We start from the raw sequence: 13,933 nt of genomic DNA, 5'->3' as shown, positions 1-13,933 counted from the left end.
TATGATCAAGAAGATTGCACCATACAGAATAATCATGCAACTAGGCTTCATTGACACCACCGTGATTTTGACTCACTTGCGAAGGTGCTGAGCAGAGGGTTGTTGACGGGCTTCTTCTGGTAGGACTAGTTTCCTTTAGCCTTTTATCCAGTTTTAAAGCAAATGTGATCATGAGCGTGGTGACCTTACTACCATTCAGTTGCGAAAGGTAAATGACCAGGCTTGGGGAAGTACTCATTGAAAACTATATGCTTTATTGCTTAAGTCTCCAATTTCAAAGAGATGATCCTTTGTCCATCCAGTACTAATTTTCTCTGGCGAGTGATACTTTCAACATCGGTATGCATATATAGATTGCTGAGGAAGCAAAGTATTAACCATTGATAGAGAATGAAAGAGTCCATATTAGCTTTTATTTTTCTGTCCACGCCTACTTGGTGCCTCTCTTTGCGGTCGGTTCCGATTGTAGCAGATCAAGTCAGATTCTTTTCAGAATTAACAAGAATACACAAAAAATTTTGAAGATTGAAAATGTTGAAAGAAAAATGTTGATGAAAAAGAAGAAAGTTCATTAATTTTAGCTGAGAATCATCCAGTCTGGTCCGATGTCATACACAGAAATAGATCATTGTCAGTATGTGATAAATGTAATGTGGAGACTGAAGATCGCAGGGACCTGAAAACAATCCTGTATGGACTTTCTCGGGTTAAAAGTCTCAAAGGATCAGCTTGTTTATGAATTGTAACCCAATGATTTAACAGATCAAGAAATTCAAAGACGCAATGGCGAAGTATGGGGCTGATGGATGTAGCATCAGTCCGGCAAAAGGTTTGGATGATTCCGAACTCGTGAAGCTAGCCGGGTGCGGCGAGATACCGAGAGATCTGCTGTTATGACAGGAAACATCGTCATGACTAGCTTAGAGAAGAGTGGATCTGAGGAGACAGCAGTCACCGGGGTGGAACTGAAGACAAGAGTCCCTGGATGATAGTTTGAAGGATGCTTCTCAGATCGAGGTGTTTGCTGTGAGATGAGCAGCCCAAGATTGACCTTTAGTAATTGTAGGATGTCAATATAAATATCTTTATCATCATATGGTCTTTCCCATGAGCAGGGCTTGTGTTCTTTTTGTCATTGAGCCCTGCTTTGTTTTTGTTTGTTAGTTCCATCTCTGGATTTGGTATTTGTTTATCTGGACAAGGATGAGGTTCAGGTCGAGAATCAATTATGATCTGATCCATGATTGCCAAGAGAAACCATTTACTTTCGTCACATTGTGGCACAAGAGACAGTGATTATTGTGTTGTTTAAGATCAGCCACTTCCATCTATGCAATACTTTGAATGAAATTCTTGATTAATCCCTCGATTGGAAAGCTTTAATTTTTCAGGGTTGACCTCTGTTTCGGCGACAGCTGTTAGATCGAGAAGCTAAATCGTGTTTAGTAGATGTCAATCGTTCCAGCTCATGCAGGTTATGGCACCCACGGGATTGGAACGGTTCTTGAATTTGGATCTTTTCCGGTTATTTACTTTAAGAAAGAAAGTTCGTACATTGGGCAGATTGGCAATCGAAGTGGCGGTTGGGCCGAAAAGCTTCTCTTTCGGGGTAATGGATTTGTCTTAAAGCAAGCTCATTTCCACCGAAATAAATAGGGTGGGACGTTCCACGTCGGTCTAGATTCGATTACTGTAACCTAATAACGTAAAACCTACCCTATCGAAATCGATTTTTAGTTTTTGAAATCTAAAACTTTTGAGAAATATTGCTTTGAATTGGATAAAATAATCAAGTCGAACTTTAATATATGAGATCATTTTCTTAAGGAATTATTTGCCCTATAACATTGCTTATAGTTCAACTGGAGTCATGACCTTGTTTTCAAACAAGGAGTTTTATAAATGTATTGCCCGTTTTTTTTTTTTTTTTTTTTTTTGGTGCGCTTTGCCAAATCATTTGGAAGAATAGGAACAATACTCTTTTCAGGGGTGAGCCAATTTCTTTATTGGGTATGAAGAAGCATCTCCTTAAGGTCATCCAAGATAAAGCTCTTACCTTCAAGAATGTGGAGGACTCCCCTAGAAATAGAAGATTGCAACGTTCTTGGGATTTGGACCCTGCTATCTTCTCCTCCTTGCATCGGTCACAGTCTGGGTAGACATGTTGATGCCTCTTGGTGTTTTGGCCGTCCTTTTGCGCTGGTGCTCTTGGTCTTCTTTTGATTGCCGCTTGGCTTCTTCCTCGCTTCCTTTCACTCATGATGAACATGTTCATCTTGAGTGCAAGTTTTTGAAGCCGACTGTTTGTATAATTTGACCATCCTCAATATATTTCTTACTTTCACCACAAAAAAAAAAAAAAAAAAAAACATTGCTTATAGTCATTGAAAAATTTCCTCCATGAAACAATAAAGTTTCAATTGAAAATACTAGATAGTAATTTTAATATTTCTTCAAAATCTCTCAAGGGAAATAATTAGAAATAATAATTGTATATGAAAGAATAGACACGTTTAGCATTTAATAGCAAAAAATAAGATTATATTCGAATAGACACAACGTTCCAAGAATTAAGAAGTCATGTCTAAACAGATACAATCTCCAAGATAACCGTTGGAAGAAATAATAAAATTCGGAATAAAATAAATAACAAATAAAAAATAACGGTAACTCCTTCGTGAATAGTATATAGTGACATAGAAATGGATATAGAAAGATATATCAAAATGTAGAGGGTGGTTCATGAACTGTTCAGATACCAAGAGCTACTTCACCAGAAGTAGATCACCCTCCTGGCATTTGGGCCACTACGTCCCGTTTGATCGTTAAGAGAAACTTTTCTCCACAAGTTTTTTGAACTCTCTGAAATCAATCAATCCATCCCCATTGTCATCAAAGGCCTGAATCAAGCCCCTGCAATCGACCTCGCAGAGCTGTACGAGGCCCAACTTTTGGAAGGCATCACCCAGCTCTCTAGCATCAATGTACCCATCACAGTTCCCATCAAACACATAGAATGCCTCCTTCACTTCCTCCGGACTCGGCCCTTCCTCCTCAAAAAGAGCTGCAATTTCCTGGACCCCTATTCTCTCCTGAACCTCATCATGGTCGTCGCCACGTGGGTTCCTGAAGATCCCCAGCCTCGCAATCAGGGTTTCCACTTCCGGCCTGGACAGCCCCATGCTGTCCATTGTTTCACGAGTCGCGCGGATTGGAGCGGTGGGAGATTGAGGAGTCGGAACTTCTGCATTTCGGTTCTTACAGTGACCAAAACACATACTCACCATTGAATATAGATCGCACACGGTCTCGACTAAGTGTCTGAAGTCCGAGTACAAGGCATGAAGTGATATGATTAAGTCTAGTGGCACTAGTGCCATGATCATGGCAACGAGGAACAAGACGATAATAGATTTTATTTTCAGTGCTTTGTCCATTGTAACTTGGCAATAAGGATGAGAGCACAACCCGTGGAGACTTGGCAATTAGGATAAGGGCAAAACCTATAGAGAGAGAAGAAAGGAGAATAGAGATAGACTTCAATTTGGGATGCCACGCTTGGAACACCGACATTTACGAGTATATGTAGTGAGCCAAAAGGAAGACTCGGGCAGATTGGCATGGAAATTGTGAAGAAGGTGAGTTCCTCCTCCTTCACAAAGATTCCAACAAAGCTGAGAAATTTTGCAATTTTTTCCGTATCCCACAATTCAAGGTGCTTTGTTTATTTTTTTTAAGGATAGCAACCAGAGTTTCCTGGTACTTTACGAGGTCAATTTGCAAAACACGTCTGCGCTGGTCTTCCGGTTGTGTTGCCATCGATTCTCTCGGTAGTTTCGTTCCAAAAGTGGAACTTAGGATGTCAACATATTTGTCTGCGCCCGTGGGATCACGCAAGAGTCTTTGCCGTAGAATTTGGCTTCGATTGCAGGCCAATGCCCCACGGAGTGAAGATTCTTTTTCGGTCTGCCGGTGTTTTTCTTCTGGGGCTTTGCCTTCACAAGAGTGTCGGACAAAGACTTGAGGGTGGACTGCTGGATACGACAGGACTGCTTTGCTTTCCCAGGAAGTTACATTACCTGCCGTGCTAACTCAAAAGTCACTCCTCATAACACGTCATAATCACGTCTAGGGGTGATTGGGTCCAGAGTGAGGAGGGTCTAAATCTGGACCTATATTCGACCCTATTATAACCGGTTCTCCTTTTTTGACCATGTACCTGACCTTATTTGTATTGAATCCTGTACCCAACCCATCTTATTTTTTCTATCCGATTCCAAGGTCAAATTTGTTTTCATTGGAATCTATTTTGTAATCTCCCAATATTTTATACAACTTCGAATTTTATATTAATACACGAGAAAATGACGTAATTCTTTTAATTTGTATTGAAACATTAAGCATTTATAATAAATAAATATGTGAACTTTTTGACTAAATGAAAAATTAAGGATTCATCCACAAGGCTAATTATAATAAATAAAATCATAAGGCAAAGAATTAGCAACAAACATGGATCTAATATTAGTCTTATTCTTACAACTATTACATGAAGCTACTCATTTATGCAAGCATAACTCTTCATAAAAAAAAAAAAAAAACATTAGGCAAGCCAATTCACGTGATACACAAGAATACACCATCCGTCCGTTAGACGGTGCGAGAATGAGCCAATGAAGGAGAGAAGTAAGTGAGGAAGAGGAATGACGTAGGAGGAGTGCCGTGCGTGTTTGAGAGAGCCAAAAGGAAAAACACTATGTAATTGCAAGAGTAAGAATAGAAATTAGGGAAAAAAAAAGATTTTAGACCTCTACTTATAAAATCAGTTCCAAAATCGGTCCGAGAACTGGTGTTCGGGTGGATAATCACTCGGAACTGGTTCCTGGATAGGTTTTAACGAGAACCAGTTCCCGATCCTATTTTTCGGATAGACCGATCCGATTTTTGGGTATATCCATTCCAGTTGCACCCCCTTAGTCACGTCCTTTTTTTACATTCTCGTATGGAAAGCGTCACGGCGTTGAAAAACTTAGGGCATTGTCTCCGCTTGGACGGGAGCTCGGAAGTTTCTCCTTTCCCGGTTGAGATCCTTTACCTTGTGATCCGAGAGGTGTAGGCTCTAGAGAGATGGATTCCTCGAAAGACTATAAACGCGCTCATGCAGGAACCATACTGTTTTTCTCTGCTTTACTGTCTTCCTTTTGGGTTAAGATATTATTTTTAAGAGTGGGCATGGTTTGGATAAGGTTGATTCAACATCTAATTCAATGATCAATTCATATGGTGTTAGTCCTCAATTTTTTAAATTAAAGGCCGACTCTATTGAGCTTAGAATCAAGGAATAAACGGTTCGATCCAATTTTAAAGTCAACTCGAAACCAACCTTAAACTTTCGAAATCGAGACCAACTCATAAAGTGCAGAATCCAGAGGTCCTAAGAGCAAAAACCGACCCGATCCTCTTGGGAATCTTGGATTGTTTATGGCTGATCCTAGACCGATATTCATCCCTAATTATTTTCGATTAATATGAAAATCCAAACTTTAAGCCCTTGATGTAATTGTATTTTTAATATCCATGTCTTTTTTTGGATACCCGCCAAGAAAAAATGTTAGTTGTAGAGAGGTATATTGGATAAATTTTACGAAATTGGATGATGTCGGAATATACTGTCCAAATTATCCTTGACTCAGTGTCGTTTCACCGTCGCAAGAGAGATACGGCAGAGAGAGAGAGATTCTATTGGATAATGCCAAGCATTATCTCGCTCGACACCTCCTCCTTCCTCTTGGGACGAGGCCGAGAAGGTCAAGGACGCCGTCGGGAACATCGTGTTCCGCAAGCTCGTCGGCTGCCACGATTGCGATCACCTCGTGCGTTACTCTAAGGTACAGGGATTCGATAAAAGTTCCTGTCTTTTTTCTTGTCTGGGACTGTGTTTGGAGATTTTGGGTTGTGGCTTGAGGAGCGTCGGTTTGACGATGATCGGACTTCTCGGGGAAGTTTCTCGTCATCCTCGGAGTGAAATTTGTGGGTAAATTTGATGCCTTGTTTAGTTACCGGAGGTTCTTGATTAAAGATGAAACAGAGAGACTCATCAAGAACACTTCTTTACTAGCGTTGCGTGCTGTTCTGCAACTTCAGGGCCACTTCGGTTGTCGTTCAGTCTTGGGTCTTCATATTCGGTGGAAAATGAGGAAATATACTTTTGTTGGCCGCCTCTTTTTCCTCCTGCAATTGGAAATGCCCGTTACTACTTTTTTGATTGCTCCCGAAACTAATAGAAGTAAATTTCATGAAGTGCTTCCACATAATATTTTGTTGTAATTGGAGCTGAAGCTATGCTAAATGTGTAGATTGGACACTAAATAGAACTAACTTCATATTCTCTTTTGAAACTTATCCTCACTGTACGATGACGTAATTTTCAATAATAAGAAAATCTGAATATCTGTTCTCTTTATTGAAAATAATTTTGGGGCGCCGGTTTTTGAAAGTCACGTGGTCTTTAGTCTGTGTCTGGAGCAGAGTGAAGGCTCTATGTAGTTGCGGTATGCTTTGTATTTTATGGCTGGGAAAGTAGAAAGGGCTGGTTTTGTGTAGTTTCTTGAAGGCGGGATCTCGTCTTTAATTATCGTTCGATGGTTCATTTAGCTTCAATTGAAATGATGATGACTTTTCAGTCAATTTGAAGGTGGTTTTATGGTACTGGGAGGGTATTCAGATTGAGGTGAGGTGGATCCATAAGCTGAGCGTAGCTTCAAATGATGCAAAGGACATAAAAATATTTTGAATGTCTGTGTCAAAGTTTTGATCAATGAAATTGAACACGGTTCCACCATTCATTATTTTCTTCCTAAAACTGTGGTAAGAGGGTAAAACTTTTGTATCATACTTAGAGTAATTTTCAAGGAATTTGTGCAGTATGGATTACCAGTTTGCTCATATTGCCACCTGGATTTTGCATCTTTTAATTAGTGGCCTTGAACTTTTGGCCAAAAGAAGACTGAAATGTTTAGTGCAATAGCCTCTCCCTTGTATGGTAAAGTGCTCCTTTACCTGCTACGTAGTCTCCTTGCAATTATGTTTCTACTTTTCTCATGCATGTTGGATGAGATCATCAAATACTACCTAGATTTCTTGATATTGAGTAGCTTTTGTCGGTTCTATGGCTAGACTTATGCTGTTCCTTAAATCATTTTTGTCTTACACTTGGGATTAATAAGACTTTCCTCTAAGATACAGTGAGGGAAGAGCACGTTGGAAAATTGCCAGGTTTTGCGGTTAGGAGTTTCATGGATCGCGTCTCCATTATATCTTTTTATGCCTAGGCACTTTTTGGACAAAAAGTAAAAACATATACATGGGATTGTACATTCAAATGTGCATGACTAATTTTGTTTCATGCTTCAGCACATGATTTCACTTTAAATGTCAGTTAATTTGCACAGAACTTGTACTTCTCTCTCTCTTTTTATGCTTCTAATTCTACTCTTAAGTGTAAAAGGTTTGAAGATTTTGTGGTTAGTATATTCCCATTGCTTCCTGGTAAGTTGGCCACAAATGCTTAGCTAACTAGAAAAGGATCGAAAGTCTGTATGATATCTCTTGATTTTTTCGCTATAATTGTGTGGAAATTTACTTGTAACTCTAATTATCAAAAAAGGGAGGAAAAATAAGAGGAAGAATAGCAGTGAATATTTACTAGAGTTCCAGCAATCCTCCTGTGATGAGTGTCCTATTGTAATTACCCTGATGGAAGATGATGTAAGATGTTTGATTCATCTGTCAATTGACCACTGGCTTTTAACCTGAGGTTGAGAGATCATAACTATCACGCATTATTTGTTGCATGTACATCTGATTTCTATCTGAAGTTCCATGTTTTCACTGCTCAATGGTGTAATAGCTACTCTGATCAACATGAAAATGATATAAGTGCGTTGAGCATTTCAGGGGTTTCCAGCTGTCGTAATTACTTGGCAATCCTCGTATTACAAAGTTAGCCAACCAACAATAGTCTCCTGTTTCAACGCCATTACTAAACTATTGCCATGACCTTGTAAAATGCCTGTTCTAGCAGCATTTTTTTGTGCCACTGGTCTTAGCCATTCTGAGCTTCCTGTCTGTTCTCTCAGTATGAAAACAATATTTTAAAATGCAATCCTCAATCCACTATTCTTGATGGCCTTCCAGCCCATTGGAAAACAAAGTTCAGTTGTTTGAATCGGATTGATCAGCAAGATGAAATTGAGCATAATTATCCTAATTTGAGCCTTTTCTCAAGGTTATGATGAGAAGGACTAAATGAAAGGAGAAACCTGAACATTAACGACGACATATGAAAGGCGAGATGCTAATTTCGGAAATTTAAGCCATCTTCATTGTTATTTCGTCAGACAGTAGCTCAAAGTTTTGTACCTTTGCAGTTTTGGTACTTGGTTGTCCACTATTCTCTGTATATGCAAATACATATAGTGCATTCATGGTTTGTACATCTAGCTTCTTTCTTGATACTTATTCAGCCAATGTTTGATCATTTATGTATGCATAGGCTGGCTGTTGGAATTTCTTAAGATCTTACCAGGTGGTGCCACATGTAGCTTATGTTATTTTTGCACATCCATTTGCTTGTACTTATATTTCAATGTGCAGTAATATGTAGTAAATGTGTCATCAGGTTTAAAATTTTGGCCACTTTTAGAAATCAAAAAGGAAAAAGCTTCTGCTTTTAGTGCCTTTTTGGGCATTTTTTCGAGTTCTTACTCTTCGCATGCGTATTCTGGTGGAGAAGAGGCGTCATTTCTTTGAAGTCTGCATATTGTTTTGTTATTGTAGGCAAACATTAAATCGATCAAAGGGAAATCAGACAGAGGTCTCTAGAGTTTTAGGTATGCTTTTGATAGAGTTGTGGAGTCTGATAGAAGAAAGTACTATTTTTATTTTTTTTCGTAGAAGAAAGTACTATTCAAGCATGTAACTTTTACTGCTAATGGCATATATGTCATTTTCATGTTAAAGCAGATAATAGAACTTTAATAACTACTAATGGCATATGTGCAATTTCCATCCTAATGATATATGCCTTAGACTCCTGCTGTATATTGGGACAATATCTTTTGTAATGCGGAAGCTTGTAACACCTGTACTGATAGTGACAGTGGAGAGATTGCGTGGTACAGTACTGTGGTTTTTCCTTTTGATTTTGGAAAGGGTTTTCCTGTAAAAACTCGCTTGTTTTCTTCTCTATCTTTCTCTTCAAAGATTTGCGTTCCTAACAGATTTGTCATGTTAGAGTTTACAGATTGGACTGAAGTGATTGATTTTCAATTCGTTCACTTTCCGCTGTTGCACGTGCGAGTATCCACTCGAATGCATAGACACTCTATCAAGATCAGTAACTGAAGCTCATTGTCCTGATTGTAGACCGTGACATGGATCTTCTAAAATGTCTGCTTATGGCAATGTTTGCTGGGACCAAGATTCTGGTGGATGCAGAATACAGTGACTGATCCGTACTGCTGGTCAAACCTTTATACACTTTGTAACAGGGTTTCCAATGTGTTCAGCATGCCGGAGTTTGAAGATTATGGAATTCAAATCCTTTATTTGTAAAAGTTCCTCACAGTGTATATATTGTATTTGAAAAGTGCCATTCTCTTTGAAATGCAATCAAATACGATTGTTACTGTTATTTTGCCCTGCTTGCATCATACTATGAGTGTTCAGTGCTCCAAGCTCGTGAATTTCGGTTTTAACAGAAAGAATATCCTCTTTGATAAAAACGTCACGTGGTCTAACCTGGTAGATGGATTGGCTAATCATTTCTGCATTTGGTGTGACTTGTGAGCTTGATGTAATCTAGGTGACTTTTTTGTACAGGGTTTATGTTTATCCGACTAAGGGTCCATTTGGGAGTTGCCTTTAGAAGTCACTTTGAACACCCAAAGCCCCTTGGGCCAATTTGAGGGTGTTTGGTAAAAAAAATTTAAACCCCATTTAGGAAATGTCGGCCTTCAGAAGGCTAAAAGCCCGTTGGGGGCTACCTTGGGCTTTTAGCATTTTCAGTATACTGAGCTGAGGGGGTGAATAAAAAAATTTATCTTTTCAAATTATCCTCGCTAATTTTTTATTTTTCTGATTTTGCCTTAACTATTCATCTTCTTCTCCTCCATAAGTGGTCGACAGCAAAGGTCGCACCTGCCATGTTGCAACTTCTGCATGGAGGTTGTTGGGGCCGCATGACCCCCAGGCGAGGGTCGCGCGACCCAAATCGTGAGGTCGCTATAGAGGAGGTCACACGACTAGATGTGGTCATTGTGATCCTTGTCGAAGGGGCACACGACCCGTTGCGACCTCCACCGCAGCCACGCGCCCAGATCATGAGGTTGCCACAAAGGTCGCCACGAAGGTCGCGATCTTCACATGACCCATTTGGTCGCCGATCTGGTCGCCGCAACCCTCATTGGAGGGTCGCACGACCTAGATCACACGGCCACGGTGGAGGTCGCGGCGCGACAAGTCAGTCAACCCTAGCCGAACTGCCTACCTTTGCCAGATGGCCTGGACTACCCACCTTTTGCCAGACCGATTGCTCCTCGCCAACAACTACTTGTCCTTGGTCGACCAACTCTTCTTTTTTCTTTCTACTTGATAACAAAAGTTTTTTGCAAATATAAGTTTTTCAAATAATATTTTATTCAATGATACTTCGCAATGGACTTTTACAATACAATTTACTAAACACGACCTTTGCATTTTCCCAAAGACACTTCCTAAAAACCTTCCCAAACACACCCTAATACCTGTGAAGCCATGCGTCCTTACGCTCTAAACAATTGGTGGATCTTTCTTCTTCGTTGATCAACCTCGTGACGATGGACCTTTCAGACTCGCGGAGGATGTGCGTGGTGACCTTATTACGGTTCGATTGCGAAAGGTAAATGACCAAGCTTGAGGAGGAACTCGTTGAAAAGCATACATGCTTTATTGCTAGTCTCTGGTTTTAAAGAGGAGATCTTTTCTTCGTCTAGGACTAACTTTCTTTGGCGAGGTATACTTTCAACATCGGTATGCATATATAGATTGCTGAGGAAGCAAAGTAATAACCATTGATGATGAATGAAAGAGTACATTTTTAGCTTTTAATTCTTTGTCCATGCCTACTTGGTGCCTCCCTTTGCGGTCGGTTTCTGATTTTACCAGATCAAATCGGATTCTTTTTCAGAATTAACAAGAATACAAAAAAAAAAAAAAAAAAAAAAATTGAAGATTGAAAATGTCGAAAGGAAAATGTTGATGGAAGAGAAGAAAGTTCATTATTTCTAGCTGAGAATAAGCCAATCTGGTGCGATGTTATACGCAGAAATAGATCGGATCCTCTATTGTCAATATATAATAAATGCAATGCGGAGACTGAGGATCGTGGGGACAAGAAAACGAAAGAAAAACGGAAGGGGACATCGACAAAGAAAATAAAGAAATGGCCTAAGCTTCTTGGACTTTTGTCTTCGGATAAGAGGGAGACTCGATGTTCCCATGGTTTTGGGGGAAAACCAGTGGGCAACCTCTCTTGGGTGCTTCCCTAGTTTGTCACTGCACAACGCTCCATACTTTTTCTATCCAGAATCCCTCCCCCACCATTCACTGGACTTCAAAAAACAAATAATTCGAAGCCCGAAGTCATTCAAAAGTTCGGAGATAAGATTGCAGTGTCGTTTTTCCTAGTGCTCTATCGCAGTATCAGTCGATTCTCTTTTTTTTCTTCTTCTTTTCTTTCCTTTGTCGACCTTCTCATTTGAGAGGTATAACTCCGTTGATGAGCAAGCGCTGTCCACAAGGTAAATCACAAATCGAAAACCATTCAGACATCTCTTAGCCGGAGTGCTAATCCTACTGTAAATGAGACATTTTTTTAAGGCAAGCAAGCAGGGATTAATCGCAGAACCCAAGAAATACATGAAGAAGAAAAGAAAATCAAGATATAATCTCGATTGAGAAATCCTTTGGTGTATTGGGTGTCTGTCTGCATCGAAATAATACCTAGATTAACAAATTCACCGTGATCCGCCAGACGGTCCAAGGCATTGCACTAACCACGAAGCAGCCTGGTGGGGCATATTATAATAATGTCTGAGAAAGAACAGAATCATTTGCGATTCGGTCACCCATCTTGCTGAACTTGCGCAATCAATGTCCACGTGATTTTCTCAACTCGTGCGATTCCTGTGATTTTTCTTCGGAGGTAAAAATAAATAAAAATAGAAAAGGACCCCAAAAAAAAGGAAAATCTTCATCCATTTAGGATCTTATTTGATGGATATATAACATTCTAGATAAGATAAAATGTATATATGATCTTATATGATTTTGGCAATGCATTTCAAATAAGATAAGTTTGGATAATTTGTGGATAACTTATCTAGTTCGGATATTTAGATACATATGTCATGTGGATAATTTATCCCTGAAATTAGGATAAGTTTCTTCTCTCCCCCTATATGGTAGTTGAGATAGAATACCAAAAAAAAAAAGCCCTCAAATAGTTCTTATCCATTTTGATCTTTTAAACATATCTACATCGTCAAATTTTTTTCCCATTTGCATGTATATGTGTACCAAAACAACTTACAGATTTTTGTGAACATAATCCGTTAAATCAAAATAAGTTTGGAGGTGGTATATCAAATTTTAATAATTGAAAAATGGGATTGCGAAAACATGATCAATACACAAAAACAACATCTTGAGATGGATAGTGATGGAAATGATAGATGAATATGTAAATGCTGCTGTTTGGAATATTATCATCAAGTGCCCCTAGGGCACTATTTCACTCAACTAAAAGTGAGAATACCAATTTTGAAAGTAAATTGAAAATTCAAGAATTTTACATTTTAATACATTCACTTACTTTGATTAGCAAATTTTTTAAATTTTAAACTGATTTTAGTAAGACCTAAAATGTGCCTTCGGGTCATTCGTTAAAATTTACCATTGTGTATATGCTATGCTTAACTACTGGTATTTTAAGAAGAAAAATAATAATGAAATAGTACCTAAAAAGACAGGGATTTCACTCTCCCCTTACATAACAATAGGTCATTGAGCAAAATATTATTGACACATGTTCTTTGGAAAAGCAGAACGTCCAAACATGCTTGACTTGGAAAATATATCAAAAAATAGTTTGAATTTTAGATATAATAACCTAAAATCCGAAAGTCAAATTCTGTCCCTTTGACAACTTCATGTTGAAAACGAGGGCGGAGGCTCGCATTAAATCGAAGGGGCCTTCAATTAGCAACGACCCGTCGCCTTTTACGCTTCCAAATATATATATATAAAGCCTCTAGTGTAATTTTAATTTAGGATAAATAATCCTTAAGTTTTGAATCAATGTACAATATGATCCTTAATTTTTTTATTCGGTGTGATCAATTAATTTTAATTTAATATGCAATATAATTCTTGAACTTTTTAAATTATTTAATATAATTCTTAAACTTTTTAAATTATTCAATATGATTCTCGAATTTTTGAAACTTATTCAATTTAGTCTTAACCATACTCAATATGATCTATTAACTTTTAGTATATATTCAAATTAATTCGTACACTTATTTATATATTATGATAAAGTTTGGGGTCATATTTTTTTAATTCTTTAGGATCATGTTTAATAAATTAAAATTTTAGGATTATCTTTTTTTTTTTTTTCATTTTTATTAATTATATGGAGAGGGGGAGAGAGAGAGAGAGAGAATCACGAAAAACGAGGCATGACGATCCTCAAAACCGGTCAAAACTATACACATAAGAAATGACTCGGACGAGACGGTGCTCAGGTTCAGGTTCAGGTTCAGGTTCGTGGCCCTTATCCAAAACAACTGAAAATAAAAGCCGTGTGAAAAGCTATGGAGACCCCCGCGTA

General features: G+C 38.5%; 1 protein-coding gene and 1 long non-coding RNA gene across 2 annotated transcripts; one reads left to right on the top strand and one right to left on the bottom strand.

The window, feature by feature from the left end:
- Positions 1–2,825: 2,825 nt before the first annotated feature.
- LOC104427716 (probable calcium-binding protein CML45) lies at positions 2,826–3,437 on the bottom strand. Its single transcript, XM_010040763.2, has one exon. It carries the CDS (start codon positions 3,435–3,437, stop codon positions 2,826–2,828), a length of 612 nt encoding a protein of 203 aa, XP_010039065.2.
- Positions 3,438–5,677: 2,240 nt separating this feature from the next.
- On the top strand, positions 5,678–9,694 carry LOC104425982. The gene is made up of 2 exons (XR_005552627.1): positions 5,678–5,888; positions 9,305–9,694. It is a non-coding gene; the product is annotated as an uncharacterized LOC104425982 (long non-coding RNA).
- Positions 9,695–13,933: the final 4,239 nt, after the last annotated feature.

The sequence above is a fragment of the Eucalyptus grandis genome, chromosome 7 (assembly GCF_016545825.1).
Source record: "Eucalyptus grandis isolate ANBG69807.140 chromosome 7, ASM1654582v1, whole genome shotgun sequence".
NCBI lineage: Eukaryota > Viridiplantae > Streptophyta > Magnoliopsida > Myrtales > Myrtaceae > Eucalyptus > Eucalyptus grandis.
This window is presented reverse-complemented; position numbering and strand designations above follow the sequence as displayed.